General features: G+C 35.2%; 2 protein-coding genes across 3 annotated transcripts in view; both read right to left on the minus strand.

Moving 5' to 3' along the window:
- LOC110375400 (uncharacterized) overlaps positions 1–9,748 on the minus strand; it is a 37,251-nt gene extending 27,503 nt beyond the window's left edge. The window contains exons 1-2 of one of the 2 annotated variants that reach the window (XM_021333485.3): positions 9,539–9,748; positions 3,340–3,807 (exon numbers count right to left, since the gene is read on the minus strand). In XM_021333485.3, the coding sequence (XP_021189160.2) occupies positions 3,340–3,489 (150 nt within the window). In that variant the 5' untranslated portion in view covers positions 3,490–3,807; positions 9,539–9,748. Of the gene's footprint in view, positions 1–3,339; positions 3,808–7,970; positions 8,147–9,538 lie in introns of those variants that run through there. The other variant, XM_021333486.3, reaches the window with a different exon arrangement.
- A 488-nt stretch (positions 9,749–10,236) lies between these two features.
- LOC110375396 (uncharacterized) lies at positions 10,237–12,223 on the minus strand. The gene is made up of 3 exons (XM_021333482.3): positions 12,013–12,223; positions 11,685–11,789; positions 10,237–10,627 (listed from the first exon to the last, which is right to left on the minus strand). Exons 1-3 carry the CDS (start codon positions 12,157–12,159, stop codon positions 10,529–10,531), a joined length of 351 nt encoding a protein of 116 aa, XP_021189157.1. The 5' UTR covers positions 12,160–12,223; the 3' UTR covers positions 10,237–10,528.
- Between the last annotated feature and the right edge of the window lie 6,620 nt (positions 12,224–18,843).

Here is an 18,843-nt window from a genome sequence, read left to right on the forward strand (position 1 = left end):
CACATCGCCCCGTCAAACAAGATTCATCAATCAATTTACTCGATTCGCAATAACAAGACCAGACTCAGTAAAAATGCTGCACACAATCCTGTACAGCAAATAAACGTCGGATTCTTTCCCTCACTTTATATCGGCGTGTCAAATAAAAACAGTATCGAACTGTGCGACTGTGTATCGAGTCCCGCGAGCAATCTTTTATATCGGCGCTGGTAAGAAGCCAACGAGAATTAACACTCGTTCAGCCAACGGATAAACTGTAACTGTAGAAGGATCTTTAAATGGCGCTCAGTGGCGTAAATTATTGCTCTCTGCGCCCCTGTTTCAGCCACAATTTATCGCTCCAAAGTCACCTGTGGGACACTAATAACTAGCCTCTCTATAGATATTCAATGTTCGAATGTTTCAAAGAAATTAGATTACATTACGTTCCTTTCCGACGTTTTAGGATAAGTTTGAGTGACGTTAATTTAATAAAGTTTCGGACCGAACCGAAAAACGAAATGTAGGAGTATTTATTCGTTTCCTCATTTAATATTGATGAGTCGAGAAATTCATAATGTTTATTTAGTTGATTAATTTAGACAGACTAGATAAGGGTATGTTACTGTACAATGTTACTATCCTACCTAGCATATATTTGCACAAACAGACAAAGGCAGGCACACCATTTACTATGCTCATAATACACGTGATGGTTATAATTGTAAGACTGACTGAAGTAAGAGTGAGAGCAAATGTATTATTTCACTCTTAATGCATATCCACACCAATTAAAATAATTACCGTACATAGGTACGAAGTTATACGCGAATAAGTTACTGTTAAAAATAGTGTTTAACTTTAAATATGATTTCGTCGCCATCTTTAATAGTTCAACTTAAAATTTAAAAGTCCTACGCAAAACCTCTATCAAATTCCTCAGGCTATAAAAACTTGGACAAGAAAATAAATTACTTTTGAATACCGAGCTAACTTATTACTTGAAGTTGTAACAAAAACTCCGGCGCTATGCCTTTCAATAGGAGGGTAGTATCTATACTAATCTTTGGATTATGTTAATGCGAAACTACTTATTCAGAAATCGTATCTTTTTTTCAAAAGATACTCTTTTATTTATATTCAAATCTTCGTCGAGTAAAAAGTATGTAAATCTCGGAAGGCGAAGCTACTTTATGTAGTTTGTCATAGAATTACATAATGTTTACGACCCTCTGAAACATTTTCGACACTATTTAAAGGGTTTGCATGGTTTCGTTAAGTAATTCTAATCTTTTATGATGTTAGTCACTATAAGGTGAATAAACCACGTATGTTTACTTGAAAAGCTTCAATTGAGTCAATTTTATTATATTCTTGCGGTTAGCATGCAGCAAGAATTTAAAAGCTTGAAAATAAAATGAAACCAACAAGACTGCGTGTTCGTCAGTGTGAGAACAAAGCGCCCGCTGCCTCATACTCGTACATTCGTCGAAGACTCAATTCTCCGGAACACTTTTATGATTTATGAAAAAGTCGTTATAAAAAAAGTCCTCCTAATTTTTTTCCCATCTAATTCCAATTTACGTAACTTTCACTTTGAAGTATTTTTTCGTTTCATCAGCATTTACCGTCAACAAAGGATTCCAAACACTTTTAATTACAAATTAGTAAACTCAGCATTTTTTCAAAGAGAAATCAGTTTTTAGAATAATTATTATGCAAAGCTTAATTAACTGGGCGTAAATTAATTTACTTTTAAGAAATTAGGGTGACAGTTTTGTAGACGTCCACGAGATATTTCGTCATTATGAAAATTGCTAATTTTCCTTTTGCGTCACGTTTTGATAGGGACCTTCCGCTTCCTCATTAAACATATTTTTCATGGAAACTGTTAGCAAAAATATTATGTTCTTATTACATTAGCGTCAATATTTTTCAATGGAATATATTTCCGGCTGTTTTGTATGCGGTGAGTCCCTCTCGATTGAAACATCGATATAAGACTCGAGAGCTTTTCACGTCTAGGTAGCTATACGTAGACACATTAGTCAGATTGAAACCTCTTTTCCAAACTTAGAATTGCAAAATAGTGACTGCAACCGTTCCCGGATGCTGTTTGATTCAAAGAATCACATTTTACTGAGGTTTGTGGCAAGAATATTCAATGATAACATTTTATTGTTTTTATGAGTAAATCATTCAAATTCCAAACTTCTTACATAGATTTAAAATAGCTTTATTATAACCATGGTATGGGCAGACAATAGCAGGAGTTTTAAAACAAATAGCAATGCATTAATTACTATTAGCTAGAAGTTACCTCTGGTTGAACTTCCTAGATCGGCGGCGCCGGTAGATCACAATTACACTCGCGCTCTATTACACTCCGCACGTACTTTAATGAGTATTTTATTATATTCCAGCTACATATACATACATCGCTGTGCATTTGTTTCCCCCGAGGAGGTTAATCAAAGTCGAGAAGCGCTCCACGTCAGCCACAACTAATTCGATCCAAAGTTAGCACTTTCGCGGACAACTTATTTGCCTTACTAGTTATGATCTTAACACAATGTACATAATATCAACTCCAGTCTCGAACTTGCATAATAGGTTTCGCTATGCCTTTGCGTGTATAGAGATAATCAAAGATGTATTTGGTAAGTGCGGTACGAGTCAACCGCCATGGCTGGAAGTTGCTTCAAACTTCGATTATATTGAGCTTAAACGCGCTCTACCTTGAAATATGGCGGATACCCTCGGTCGGGTGTTTCATTTAAATAACAAGATTGGAGCGTCCTTATAAGTCGAGCGAACTAAATATATTATATAGAAGTCGATTCTGTATTCTCCTTAGTTACCTTCCAATATCCGTTAACAGTTATACGTAATATCTTCAATTCGAAGGAAATCGTATTAAAGTGCTACCGGGCACTCGTAGTTATTCGTTCCGATCTGGCGTCCTATAATAATCCGACTATGTTCCTATGTACTTATTTTACTTCAAAGTACTTTATTAAGAGTAGGTAAATGTTTATAAAATAATAACTTAGTTCAATAATATAAGGAAAGGTGGTAAAAATATTTTTGAGATTCAGAATGCAAAAATTATCAAAATGGAATTGGATTTGAATTAAAAGAAACACTGGAAAATATAAATCTAATTGAAGTCACTTTCATACGGAAAACTTTTATCAAAAAACGGTCAGACAAAAGCATTGAAAATCCTTTGCACGCCATCCATAACTTTATCTTTCTCATGTCTCCATTAAAGTGTCCGCTCACTCGAGATATTGTGAACAATGCCATTGGACAATGTATGTATGTAGATAGGTTGAGATAGTAAAGGTGCTGACATACCTTCTTAGGCTTGCCGTTCTTGCGGAGCAGCTTGGCGCAGCAGAGGCCGCGGGTGTCGGGCAGCGGCGCCGGCGCGCGGCGCGACCAGCACAGGCGGCGCGGGCTGGCGGCGCCCGCCTCGCTGCGGACCTCCTCCTTATCTTCGCACATTACTACCACCCTACCATTACACAACCCACGAAAAATCACAACCTCCAAGATATCGATGCTTTATGAGAACCTCTGGCATTGTTTCCCCTATAAAACTACCACGATACAGATATCTACCGCTGTACGTTATAGAAAATAGCCACGATTTACCAAACCGTTTTCTCTCTCGGTATCTATTTAAAGCGGTACAAAAATAAACTAAGATACCTTAAGCGATTAAGTTCGATAGCTTTGTACTATTTTTAGAAATAATTAATGATTTGAGCTGCACTGCTATGATAATTGTACGGAAGGCTGTTTTAACGTCCGGTTCAGCATCTGCAACAAAGAGTGTGCAATCTCATGAATATTTAAACGTGTGATGATCATTCATCGTCACTGAGAATGACAGTGCAATTATTGCTACGCCGTAGGTTCTACGATTTATGCATTATTTATTTAAGTTTCTGATAGAAATTGTTGGGAAGCATCAAATCATCATACATTGGTATTTTTTGGATGGTCTCCAACACTGGCAATAGGCGTAGCAATATAGTACGCAACACACGCTACGCCAAGCATCGGCAGCTACGCGCGTAGCGCTACGAGCGTCAATTTAGAAAATCTATGACAGAACACAACGTAGAATATTTGTGCGAGATTTCATCTTCCGAAACGGTTAATAAGATTACAACATCATCTAAAGTTTATGCCGTGCATTGAATCCGCTGTACCAGGAGAAAGGAACCCAAATAGATCAAATTAAAATCGAGATTGTAAAATTCAATTTATTGGTCCAATGGGTAGGTTTTAGAAATAACAGCTTTCGCTGATAACTGGGCAAAAGCTCTGAATAGTTTTATTTATTTTCGTTATTTTATTTGCAGGAAAATGCTTTTAAAACAGTATTTTTGCTACGAGTTTAGTTTTACGATTGAAATTCTCGTTTTGTACCCGCAGGCCGAGCAAATGAACGAATGCCATAATTGCTAATACTAAAGGTTTTTTTTTAATTCTGAATGTTCACAAAATCTACAAAAGAATGGGGTATTCTATTCTTTCAAGATGTTTTATTTAATTTGATAGTTTTCTTTTTCGTGTAGGTTTCCAATTCGTTTAGTAATCACGAACATTTTATTTTTATGTCTCCAACAAAATATTTCATAATCAATATGCTCATTTAACAAAGCTTTTCACAAAGTTAAAACATCAATAATCGATTAAGGCTAATAAGGCGATTAAGCCGAATAAGCCGACAAAATCGCCAAACAAAACAGATTCAAATCGCTAAAAACCATTACCGCCGAGGCGATTAACACAATATTCTTTGATTTTATATTCGGTACGCTTGAACACGGGAAAAAGTTCAATGGAGTGCCCGAATATCGAAGTCGTAGTGTCACGTTATGGTACTTTAAAGAAATGAATTTTATGGTAGTGTATTGACAAAAATTCAATGGATATTATGACACAGAGACATACGATTTCCATTGTTCTTTCTTATGTTTTCAATACTATGAATTTTATTGTCAGTAGTATTCGTAAGTAAATAGAACAGAGTCTCATTATAAGTCTTGTGACATACACTATATCATAAAATTATTGATTCTGATAACTAGCAAATATTATAATGTGAAGCAAAAGTAGGTTATGACAATAATATTTTATTGTATTTAAGGTTTTTCCCTATAACAATGTTCGCTAGAGCTCTGAGCAACGGCAGCCGGAACACTGCATCCTGAACTATTATTTGTTATTCTTTTTAAAATTAATATTTATAAAATACATGAACAATACGAACGTAAATAAAGAAAAATAAGTTAAAATATTGGAGTTTCGCAAACAGCGAGCTCCACTGTCTAGAACAATAAGCAACTTCGTTACTTTACTCAGTGTTTGTAACGAAGCTCGGTTCAAAATGAACTTAGACTAATTTCCATGTAATTTACGTTCGTAGGTACCGGGGATTTGGCAGCCAGTCGTAAAGTAAAAATGTTACTTGTAGACCGCGCCCTGATGAATATTAAACACAACACGACTAATGAATGCGCCAACTTGCTCGACATAATTACGCCAACTCATTGAATTCTTTGCCAAACTCGAGCCGACACTTATTTAAATTCTTAACGGGTGCTCTCTTTAGGGGGAATCTGTGTACCGGACTGAAATGTGTGTACTTTAAAGTTTCTACTATTATTATTCCCACACCTGAATAAAATGTATGTTAAGTTTAATTAATTAGTGCAGGTCCCTTCATAGCAGATAAACTCGACAGATGTTCGCAGTGCATATGCGCTGTGACTAACTTTTAATTAAAATAAAAACGAGGACGGAACTGGAACACGGTTCAACACGTAGATAAACTCGCACCTGTACCTACGTACCTATGTACCTACACACCCCTGTACCTAGGTACAACTAGATACCTTCATTACGAGGTATAGTTCACGCCACAATTTTGGAATCATTCCAACAGCTAATATCCCATTCTGTTTGTCTTTCGAGGCAATAAAATGACTTTTATGCAAATCATACGAATTCTATACATTTTTGATGAGCCACCCGACGACGCATTCGCGCCGTTTAATTAATACATTTTCCATCAAACTTCGAAAGTTTCAAACTCGCAGATATTTTTTTAATGATTTATTTTCGTGAATAATTATTACTTCGTTTGTTTTTGTTTGTATACAGTTATTAAAATTGCCTGTAAGCAAACACGGTCGAATAGATTCGTGAAAGCGATATTGGGTAAGCAAAAATTTTAATTGCTTTATATTTCAAAGCAAGGCAAGTCAATCATACAGCTACTGGTAGCGAGAATTTTCAATAATCAAGTTAGTCTATTGAAAGATAAAACTTTTGTTTAGAGTATAATGTTAATACATCATATTTTTTATTATAAGAACCTACCTATAATATCATAAAAAAAATAGGCAAAATATTTTTTAAAAGGCATAACCACAAATCTTATTATAAGCCTCACCGAACAAAGATCCACTCTGAGAATAAAATCTCTTTTATATTCAGCCTCATTAATGAGTGCAAATAAGTGCAAACCTACACTAGACCGAAGTTTGTTGAGATGCTAGCGAGTAAACGGGGCTTTTTCGTTTTTTCACTTTTCCACTCTCGTGAAGTGAGCCCGCGTCTCGACGTTGGCGTATAAACTGCTTTTATTATAAAATCAAGCGCGTTTCACTCAAAAAACGATAAGTACTCTTGTCTGGCGTTTGAACAACATGGAAATGAGAGTGAAACGGAAAATTAGCAGTACATTATATAATGGAAGTCGACGTTATTTACTCGCTTTTGTTTTGACACGCATGCTTTTAGATAAAGAGACGCTTTGTTTGTTTGTTCTCACTCGTGTGTGAACAGACTCTTATTGAAAAAAGATTTTTGAGAGTATAGTAAGTAATAGGTGTACCTAAGCTTTTTGCACTTTGTGTTCTCTTTTTTAATTTTTTTAGCTTTATTTATTTTTATATTGGATCTCCCAACAAAGAATATACACAGCACTATCTTAAAACTAAGACATACCTTAATCTAGCATGTTTACCTATTCCTTTAATTACAGGAGGACACATCATGCACACAAATATGTCTATAAGAGCTTTCATAAATATAAGTCAAATTATATGTCCTAATTAACTGAAGTTTTTTTTTTTAATAAATTGGCTGCCGTTTATGGAAGTAACTGTATTTTTAGGGTTCCGTTCCTCGAAAAGAGGAACACAACCTCTTGAGATAACTTTGATCTCCGTCCGCCACGACTCCTTATTTCGTGAATGCAAGGAGTCATCGAGTCGTTGAACTTAGATTTAATTTAGAAAAAATCAAACCAACTAAGTTTTTTATTGTTGTTAATAATCAAAAGTCATAGGTAATTTTCCGCTGACCAAGATCCATTTAATTGGGCAAGAAACATTTGTAGGAATATGTTGCATTTCTGGTTTACAACGACATTGGTATTAAAGTCCAAATTAAATTTTATTTCATCGTAGCAATAGTTCATATTTTTATTTAAAAAAACACGAATTTCAAATTGCAACTTCAAACGGGTATAGTAAACATTGCAAAGCATATTATTTATATTATTTTTCAAGACTGGATTTAATGTCTTTGGTAGCACAACTAAAGACAAGAAAGTAAACTTGTTTTAAAAGAATTTGTTAACATCCATTTCTTTAATTGAAAAAATATGTTTGATTTTGACGTAAATAATATAATTTCTTTATCTTCTGTAACATTTATGAATTAAAATAAAAAGTGGCTGTACATAAATATTATTGGAGTGACGTCAAATTAAATAAATCCAAAATACCTGTGAAGCAAAACTATCCTTTATTCTTTTTAAAATAAGATCAAAGTTAGTTATACTGAAAGGTACTATCAAAATAATATGTGCAGACAACAAAAAGTTTATTCGAGCTTAATATAATTTGAAGTGCTGTAAAAATATCTAAAGAAGCAACTATTTAATATTCAATGAACCTTACCAAGTAATTAAAGAGCCAAAAACAAGTTCATAAACGCGCCACAAGAAAACCACCCGCGAAACTCAAGTTCTTATTAAAATGTCCTCGTAGAAAGTTGTGTAGAAAGTTCCGTAGCACGGGCTACGCGACGCTACGCCGTAGCCGAGAGCTGCTAGCGCTCTGAACTGGCGCCTGTCTGACGCCCGGCTTATATTCACCTCGTAGCAACCCGCCCTTCCCGCCGAAACATCCCCCCAGTTCGGGCTCAGAGATTCTCGAGCTAACTGCTACGGGACCGGTTTAATAATGCTCGACAAAGAAATAAAGGCTCTTGCGATTTGAACGTTACGTGTACTGTCTTGAAGTTAATTAGGGATATATTAAAATTTGTGAAATGCTTTGTGTTATAGAGCTTTATCGTAAAACTGGTTTAATGAGGATATTTTAATACGTACTACCCGTACAGCTAGTAGATATTAAAAAATATTTTACGTAAACTGATTTCTTTTGAACCTTATTCTTGACTTCTTACTAATAAAAATAAAGGACCCGTGGACAATACTTAGGCATTAATTCAAGGTTACAGACGTGGCTAAGGTACTGTCATGTGACAGCAAGAAAATCCTTTGTGCTAACAAAGATAAATTATATTGAAAATAGCTAACAGAAGCCTTCTACCAACCATGTGCTAACTTGTACCTATATTGCTATATTGCTATCAAACTCAAATCAAATTAATACTATCAGACAAATAGTTATAAAAAATACGTACTAAGTAGGTACTTCGCAATTTAACACTATAGTGAACACTATAATGCCCCTCTAATTAAGTTTGCTTAATCAAGCATCTAACCCGTCTAGTTGCATCCAGGGAGGATAATTATCCCCACCATCATCTATAATGGTGCAAGCCCTATGTTGTTGCATCTAGTACATTATTGTAGCTATAAGTGTAGCTAGGTATAGATATTATAATATTATAAAGCTGAAGAGTTTGTTTGAATGAATGCGCTAATCTCAAGAATAAAACTAGTCCAGTTTGAAAAAATATTTCAGTGTTAGGTTTATCAAGGAATAGCTATAGCCTTTTTATCCGGGTTCCGGGACCGTTAGCTTATTTATTAGCTTCTTAATATTATAAGAGAATAAATATAAGCAAAATATTATTCTATTTTATAGATCATTGAAGAAAGTCCAGTCCTTAGATAATTGGTATGAAAAATCCGTTCAGTTTTAGTTCGTGAAAGAGTAACACACATCCATATAAAGACTTCACGTAAAATTAATAGCAAATAGCATGTTCTCTAATAAATTCTACGAGTCTAGTGACAAATTCGTCAATTTAATCGTCATTAATCACCGATGCTTAGAATCATTAAAACGAAACAAAGCTGCTATAAACTAATCTCGTTCAGAATAATAAAACGTAAACAAACATAACGTTTGATGTTTTGTACAAATTAATTTAATCCACCCTTATCAGACGCGACAGTCACATAAACCTAGTTCATTCATTTATCTCGAACACTGGCTTCTGTTGTAGCAGTAGTATAGCTAGATATATTTAAATAAGTAAAAACATTACTCACCTTAAGATTTCTCAGCCGCTCTTCACAACAAACACATGATTCTCACAAACGAATGTTACAAGCGATATAAAACATAAAATATAAACACTAAACACAGCACAATCCAGTTTGTTTACATGAATCTTAGCTAAATAAGATATAATAATAGCATGTTGTGCTAGGGCGGGCTCGCAGCGCCAACTAGCGGCGGGCGCGCGAAGCCTCGCTGGGGCGGCGGCGACTGGGCCCGCTGGGGGAGCGCGGGCCTGCTCCGTCTCGTTCGCACACACTTCGCCTTAATTGTCACAATACTCTATCGCGTTACGCAAAAACGACGCTTTTATCAATGACATAGGAGATATAATATTAGTAGGCACGCCAGCGGAGCCCCCGGCCCCTCGGTGGCTGCGCGTAGTGGCCTTGAGTAGGCCTGATGTTTTCATCCCGTGTGCGTAATAAAGCGCTTAGGGAGGGACAAGTGACTTTAGCCGAAGGATTTATGGAGGAATCTCTAAAATTAATTCGGCCCGATTGTGGCCCTCCCGCTTGTAGGCTGAAGCCAAGAGAGATTTAAATATTATTCGCGTAATTGTAAAAATCATAAAGATTATTATGAGACTTGTTTGTTTTCACAATTTCGCCTCAAAATAAGTCGTTACATATTATTTCATTGATGTTAATACAGCTTATAAAGGTGTATTTAAAATGAAACCCGTAAAAACATTCAATAAATCGTTTATTTAAAAAAATACATATACATCACAAAATTAAATAAATCTCGAATGGCAAATACGTTAAGTTATTATGTGTCGTACAGCATGTTTTGTGTTGTAGATCCTTAAGGTATAATACTCTACTAACAGAAGAGAATTACTAACATGATAGGTTCTTGTACTTTGAGAAACATTACATTAACATCATTTGTATCCTTAGCAAATATTATTTGTGAGCAGCACATTGGAAAGCAATAACAGTATTTTCCATATTTAAATTAACATTCTATTTTTAAATTTAGCCAATCAGCATGGGCTCTAACTTTCCTGAAGAGTATAAAGCCTTGACGTCGGTGCCACCGCCCACACAGTTCCCATTGATGAATACTTGAGGTACCTTGAACATTAGAAACACAGTTTTAATGATAGTACATTTCCATACTGTACATTTCGATTTTCTTTTATAAAAATATTGTATTTTAGTGCAAGAAAAAGGTAAATGCTACTTTGCTACTTGTTTTAATACATATATTTTGGGCACTAAATAAAATGAACTATATTTAGAAAGTTTCTTACAATTCAAATGCAATCTAATATGGGCAATGTAATATAGGTAATGTAATATGTTCCATTAAGAAGTTTATCTAAATGTTGTCTACATTTAAATTGTAAGAACTTTCAGAGTAAAACAAAGACATAAAAAAATACTTAGGTATAAAATTAACATGATCAATAAGATCACGCTGCATATGATATGTTAACTTAGGTAAAACATCCAAAAACTATTTTATTCTGAATTTCCCACTACAAGTTGAATCGAAAAACCCAATCTATTTTGAGTTTGCCTGTATACATGATCTGTGTGTTGTGTCAAATGTATTTATGTGCTAAAAATGTGATAAACATGATTCATAGAAGTGACTTTTAAAAGGTGAAGATGTAATCCTCATTCTGATTAGTCATACCTATTTTATTCTCTGGTATGATAAACAATGGAACAATAAAAACTGTTATTGTGCCTTCTAATGTAGGTATGCAAGTGATTTAATTGATAAACACATACCTACGTTTACAAGATCTTACCACACATTTATAATATTCATGTTTCCCTCAATATTGAAAATGAATTACAAACGAGGTCTAGTTGTATGTTTATGGCCTCTCTGAACAAGATATACATACATATATATTAGCAGGTAATAAGGAAAATTAATATAATAGTGTGAAGGTAGTGTGTTGATGTTGTTTGTCAAAATAACACATTATTAGATGATGACATTAAACTACCCATAGTTTTAGAAATGTAGGTAATATACAATAAAATAAAATTGTTAGCATCTAAAGTTAAACATGAAATCATATAATCTGTTGTCCAAATATTGAGTATGACGCATAGATCAAGAAAAGGATATTCACAGACAAACAAAATGAATCATGACTGGAAAAAAACTTACAGTTCTGAAGCCGGTCATCTGTGCCAAGGTATCCTGGATCACAGCTCCATCATCACGCTCATCCAACTCAATTACCGTCATGGGCTGCTTTACTTTTTGGAAGACCTGAAATTGTTATCGTAATCTTTGTATACACTAGGGGATTTTAAAGATAATAAAGGCAATAAACTATTGACAAATGATTGCTGTCAATAATCAAATGTAGACTTTGCACTGATGGTTAATATTGGGAAACTAAAAGGGTATTTAGGATGAAAACTAACAAAAAATATGACTCATTCCTGCTTCTAAAATTCAAGTTTTTTACATTTGAAATTATAATACTCACTTCTTTAGCCATCGTACAATACGGGCAGTAGGACTTGGAAAATACTACAACTTTGTTGTCAGTTACTGCTTTTTTGATAAATAGCTGCACGTCTGCTGAACTCGCCATTTTGGTAGTACGAACGATTTTGGTTGACTGAGAGCCCATGTAACCTAACTGGAACCTTTTTGGAGTTGCAAAAAAAAAGCTTGACAATGACTCAGTTGCCGATTAATGTCATTGTCCATTCTGTCAGATAAGAAACTGTCATGTTGTATGTTAATGTCATGTTAATGTCAATAGGCTTCTTTTTAGGCGATGGCAACATGGCAATATTCTGCCAGAAAAAAATATTAAAATCGTATGAAGAAATTAATACCTTGAGATGAATATTTTTTTGACTTATCAATGTTTTATACTATAGGCGTTAAGGACCCACGCCACGTAGACTCTATATTATAGAGGTAACAAAAATAATTATTTCTCAAGGCAATTTTCATTGTCCTTGTTCAACTAAGTTCTTGCAATTTAAATGTAATCCGAAATATTTATATATTTTGCATTAAAAGATTATCGAATTACATTTGAATTGCAAGAACTTCGATAGAAAACATTGTTTTGCGTTCGCAGTTGACTTACATGAATATCGTTTAGTATTACGAGAGTATCAGTACAATGTTGGACAGATAAAAAATAATCGTTTTGGCGCCATATTCAAAACTTGATATTGATCGACAGAAGTGTCTACGTATGATTTAACTGAAGAAGATTAATTTAACCAAGATTTTCTCAATAGTTTCTCAAAGTTAAATACTTTATATCTATCCCTCGAGATGGTATGTGTACAGCAAATGAAACATTATAATTCATTTAAATAAAATACTTATAGGAATCGAGCTAAGTACTTATAATTTTTTTGATGGAAAAAAAATTATTTACCTACCGACCGCAAATACCTATAACCGCGTCTGCCGTACCTAATTCGCCTTTTAAAGTATTCTATTTACCTAGGTACTGCCTTATTCATCTTCGTGTCTTAACCATTTCCCAAATGTATTGCGGTCTTTTTCAGATTACAGAATACCACATGCGATTTGGGCCTAAACAGGTACTGTTGTTGTAGGTACTGTTACAGCCTTTTTATCGTCCCACTGCTGGGCACAGGCCTCCTCTCACAAGAAGAAGGATACATAGGTAAGTACCATTATTTGTTTCAAACCATAATTAAAGACATAAAACATCAAATAAAGTTAACGATGACTGTATTGTATCTTAACCAATGTATGCAAGACTTTGTGTGTAAATATTATTTTATTCAGGTGTTTAAGTTCTTATGTTGTTATCATAGCGAAGGAATCTTATCTGATCAATGTTAGTACTTGTCGGCTTGTTATCTTCTGCCAACACAAAATATCCAGAGAGCACTCGACCCCATGTGATTAGCGCTGTATTTATTTAGCTCGTTAGATTCCGTGTTTATGAACCTTGGGAAATCTTTCAGGACCCATCAAATAACTTTGTCACCCCGAAGTTGGCTAACTTCACGTTAGTCATGTCATAAAGATACCTATATGAATGAAACACTTCTCACATCCACGGGGCGTCCAATAATACCCTTCAGAGCGGCAAAGTTACTTGACGAGAAATGTGGGAAGCATTCTGTTTCTTTGATGGGACAGATTGCGTTTGTAAAGAGATCAGGTGCAGGACCAACATTTAAGTACGTACCAACATATATGTACCAAGGAATCACTATCATTTAGACTCCGAGCTGCTTTGTTAGTTTCCTTAAATCCACAAAGCTATTTCGGATCGGCCCGAGAATCGAACTCTACGTTTACATACTTAGTAGTCGCACTATGAGACTACCAAAGAGGCGGCCTTACGGCAGTTTGGTTGCCAAGGTGAAATATTTAATTTTTTGTAGATTATTTGATAATAAATCGAAGTCCAGAACATAAATTTGCTTTAGCACTTACAATAATAGTTTTGAAAAAAGTGTTAGTTTTTGCAAACTAGTGTTATTAGTGTACTTTGATCTAACGATTTATGCTTCAAAGTAACAGAATATTACTATTGTTTGAGATGAACCCACGACCTCTAGCTTGTTTATCCACCTCGACCTTAACCGTTGAGCATTGCTGCATAACAACATTTGTCAGACAAATATTATGTGATATTACCTATGTATATATTCCTATAGATTTTCTAGTAGGTATTTATTATGTTTATTATAATAAATACCTACTAGAAAATCTATAGGAATCACAATCATGTCTGAGTGTAGAAGTGAGGCGATTCATATGTTTTAGATTTTAGATACCTAATACCTACTTACTTCTAAGATTTTTCTGCGTTTGTCTGACAGCCGACCGCTACTTAGTTGGGCTCTAAGGAGACGCTAACGTTAAATATCTTGATTTTATTCTACACAAGCCCTACATATGAAGTCAATACTACCATCAAGGTAAGCACCTGACCAATCTGAGGTAGGTACCACGACTTTAAACAGTAGGTAGCTAAGGTAGGGTCTCGAAGGTTGTTCCTATAAAGCCAAACAAGCCAAAAATGGCGACGATGATGCACAAACCTCATCTGCATATTGACCACCTGACCGATACCTAAGTAGCACCCGTCCCTACATTATTATTACGCAGAAGGCAGGTACCCAATCTTTCAAGGTGTGAGTCAACTACGCTTCTTCAACTTTGTAAACAAAGAACACGCTTTCTTTCTTTATTATATTATTTTAGTACAGCTTATGTTAATATTTATTACCTTTATTGCATAACTTAAGTATTTTAATCACTGTCGTTCTGCTTAACTGTTAATAAAGATGGGCTTACCTAATTGTAATTACCTACCTATTACAATGAGATAATCGCTAATCCGATAATAACAATATTTTGCATAACTTTAGATAATTCACGAGTTAATGGATCTTACAACATAATGACGCGTAACTTTATTTGTTTCGGCAAAAAAAATTACCACGTTGGTAATTTGTTCTGTAAATTGTTTAATTGAAGCGAATACTCGTAACAAATGAACAGCGATATATTTATACTACTGTATTGTACCAGTATTATATATCTGAAACTCTATATGGCATTGCGAGTTGTCAGATACCTACATTGTGGTGAACTGGTGACCAGTGATATGAGATCGCAACCACACTGCGAGCAACATTTTACTTACCGCGAACGGTACAATCTGGTATGCACCGTTAACTAATTACACAAGTTCACGACTCCTATTGGTTTATTAGACTTGTTACTAGGTGTTACTACCATTGTAGTGGATTTCATTAAACGATGTTTTGCTAGGAAGCAAAAAATCTTGGAATGAATAGCCCTAGTTACTGGCAGGTAGGTACACGAAAAATTACAAAATGTCTCCTCGGCCTCGGTACAGATGTATCCATTCCATCTATTATTACCTTACCTTAAGACAACAAAACAAATCTTTATCATATTTGCCTGCCAAGTTTAAGTCTGATGACGACGTTAACTGACATGACGCAGACGACAGGTGTCCATCATGCTAACCAATGAGCACTGCGGTCATTGTAATATTTACACGAAGGAAGGATTTACGATCGTAAAATATGTTCTTTTATGAGTATTTTCCCCCTTTCTTCCATAGGGTTTTATCTACCCCGAGTAACTCTATACTGTTGCCTACGTCCAAAGTCGATGTGTCATAAAGGCATTGTACTGATTCACACACTGCATTTAATATTAACAAAATGCTTCTATTGAAGGTCTTCAGAGAACCTTTTGAAATATAGAGGATTGTGACTCAGACAGACATTACAGTGTTCCACCTATTATTTCGCGTTGCAAAAAGACGGCCTTGGCATTAAAGGAGAATTATAACAATAAAAATCGGTTAAAAAACATTGCTATGTACTGCTTACGTTGAGTCAAGGTTTATTCTCTTTATCTTTCTGTAGTGTCAATGTTTGAACGACAAAGGTTAATACAATGACTTTCACGGAGTTCATTAAGGCACAAACAGGTAAGATTCACGTGCAGAGTAAACATTCATATGTTTGTAGCTTCATTGTAACTGGACGCTATGGCGCTCGTATCCGTTGAGGTTCTAGCAACAAGGAATTCTTGTGAAATACCACGCGACATGGCTCGCTTCCGGGTTGCGCGCGAGCAGTGGCTGACGTTGTTTTGAAACCCTACGCCCGGGCGCTACACCTGCGCCACTTGTTAGCACACACCTTTATTCGCCAACACGGCTTAACCCTTTCATAATTAAAATTTGAACACATCTGCTACCATTACAACTGAGTTCACCGTTTTAATGCATTAACTAAAAGCGTATACTACGCCTAAAATCTGGTTCTTGATTGCCAGTTAAGGGGGTATTAATACAACAAGGCCATCCGATAACCTATATGCGAGCTATAGTCACCCATAATGTCACTATCGATTAATAATCTCGTCATTAGATGTCACTATTAATTAGGAAAATACAAGTGTTACACAATCTAGCGTAAGTTAACACACTGAATGAGTCTGGTGAACGGTTGAGATTCAGTTAAATAGAAATTGATCAGTGATTTAATATGACTATGGCAAAGTACTCGTAATTTTCAACACTTATTTATAGGTATAATGGTAGTAATTAGGGAATCTTAATTCCCCAACAAATTCGTTCAGTCGGCTAAAAATATTGAAGCACCAAAATCACTCAAATACAGACAATATCGTATCAATAACACACATAGGTGATATTGTTCTCATTGTACCTTTGCGTTGTCCATTGTTAGTCTTGCCATCACTTTCCTGCTGTTAGTCACTATTCCATGAAACAATTTATATATTTACACGGATGACATAGAAATATACGAATAAAAAGCGGCGACTGTCCCTAAAGTAAATGACCATTGAGGCGGCAAAACTTCTATTAAAAACCCCGCAATAATACCCGATATAGTACCTTTCTATACATATTCATATTTCTGCATTTACCTGGTTATTGACTCTTCCATAAATAGATGGAAATAAGGCAACGGAATAATTAATAGTCGCTAAGCACGTTATCGTGGAGATAATACCGTATGGCGCACTAAGCAAGCAAGAATAACCATAAACCGAAACATTTCAACATATACTAAGGCCCAAGTTAACCGACAAATTAAACGTCAATTCTTTTAACAACTGTCAAGAATGAATTTTCCCATTCAATCTTCAAAGTTAACAGTTGTTTTCAGAAAAACTGTCGGTTAAATTGTCGGTGAACTTGGGCGTAGGTGTTATCAAGCGGAATGTCGTTTCTTTGCTTTATCCAAATACAAACTCAATTTTAGGAAATCCTGAGATTACCTACTTTGTAGTATTTACTGTGACAATGTTGTTTAAAGGACTAAACATACTATACCTACCATTTAAAAGCCCGCATGCGGGCACACTTTCCTACGCCCGGGGTCCGGTGGGATACCTGCATGGATAAAAACTACATTCCTATACAATAATTTAATTCCCAATGCAAATATTAATTAATCCGCGAACATGTCGTAACGGCTTATAAAAATTAAACAAAACCTAAGAAATAATATGTAGATAGTTACGAACTGACCTGCTGAACAAATTTTACCTACACGAACACCAACACAAGTCGATAGAAAAACTAAAGTAAATTAAAAACTTATACGTCAGCATTTTAAAGTAAATACTTATCACCTGAGATGAAATGCCAGCCATAGTCTGAGTGATGACTGATAACATACAACCGTAATGAGTCACAGTTTAAGGCCATTGAATCACTATCGTTTCAGGAAAACAAACTTAGTTGTAATGTAAATAAACATTCAGCCTTATACAAATTATAATTAATTATATCTACACAATTAGTAACGGTGAAGATACCTACTTACATCGGAAACCTTTCTTGAAAAATGTAAACACTATCTATGCTATGATTACTTACATAAAAAGTGTGCCTACATTCAGTTTTCATGATTTTGTCATTTATGGGGCAGTGGCATGATCGCATGAAGCTGCCAATTACTTTTACATAATCCTTATAGCTTAGTTGCAAGTAAAGCAGATTTGGTCATATGATGGTCAGTTGATAAAAAATATTATAAGAATCAGTCGAGACATACGGACATGCGAGTAGGTAATTAATATGCTTATCGATCCGCGATATGGGAAGGTCGCATAATCTATAGATCGGATAGCCCTGAAACAATTATCAGCAAGCGCAAATGCTGACTATTCTAGCTGCAACTGAGACCGTCTTATCGAAAAGTGAGATGAGTTCATAGGTATTTGTTGATACGGAAAGTGTGGGAACGGTTGTATTATGATATGCCTACTAAGCGCAAACTATCCATTTCAAGGTTTGTTATTAACCGCATTACAAAATGCTATGTTATACAAGTAAGTATATAATTTTATTACTTGAAACTGAGTGCAGAGACAGCGCATGATGCATGAAGCAAATGAGCTTGAAGATTCATAGGATCTCTCCCACTGAAAGTATTTGAAAATCAATTTTTACTGTTGGGAAGCAACACTATCACAGAATAGCATTTTATCCAGGGACGAGAAACAGTCTCCCCAGGACGCGGGTGAAACAGAGGCAAGTAGCTATTTCTTTAACAAAGCGGTAAATAAGTAATTAAGAAACTCTCAAATGAAGTAGCTGGTAGAAACTAGTACAACATTCATCATGAGGAGGATGATGAGATGACATGTAACAAAACGTACGTATGCTGTGCATGTCTTAGTCTGAATCAGCTAATAAGTCTCGTGCAGTCTTTTGTCTCACATGAAAGAGCACGCTTTGTCTCGGATGATGAAACTTGGAACAATAGCCTATTTATTTGTT

Source organism: Helicoverpa armigera, chromosome 18, assembly GCF_030705265.1.
Source record: "Helicoverpa armigera isolate CAAS_96S chromosome 18, ASM3070526v1, whole genome shotgun sequence".
Taxonomy (NCBI): domain Eukaryota; kingdom Metazoa; phylum Arthropoda; class Insecta; order Lepidoptera; family Noctuidae; genus Helicoverpa; species Helicoverpa armigera.

Bases quoted from the DNA above. Each gene is read 5' to 3' on its own strand.
- LOC110375396 (XM_021333482.3), bottom strand. From the start codon at position 12,159: ATGGGCTCTCAGTCAACCAAAATCGTTCGTACTACCAAAATGGCGAGT. The intron at 11,790-12,012 runs GTGAGTATTATA...TAACAATTTCAG, and splicing joins ATTGTACGATGGCTAAAGAA to GTCTTCCAAAAAGTAAAGCA. The intron at 10,628-11,684 runs GTAAGTTTTTTT...CTAATGTTCAAG, and splicing joins AGATGACCGGCTTCAGAACT to GTACCTCAAGTATTCATCAA.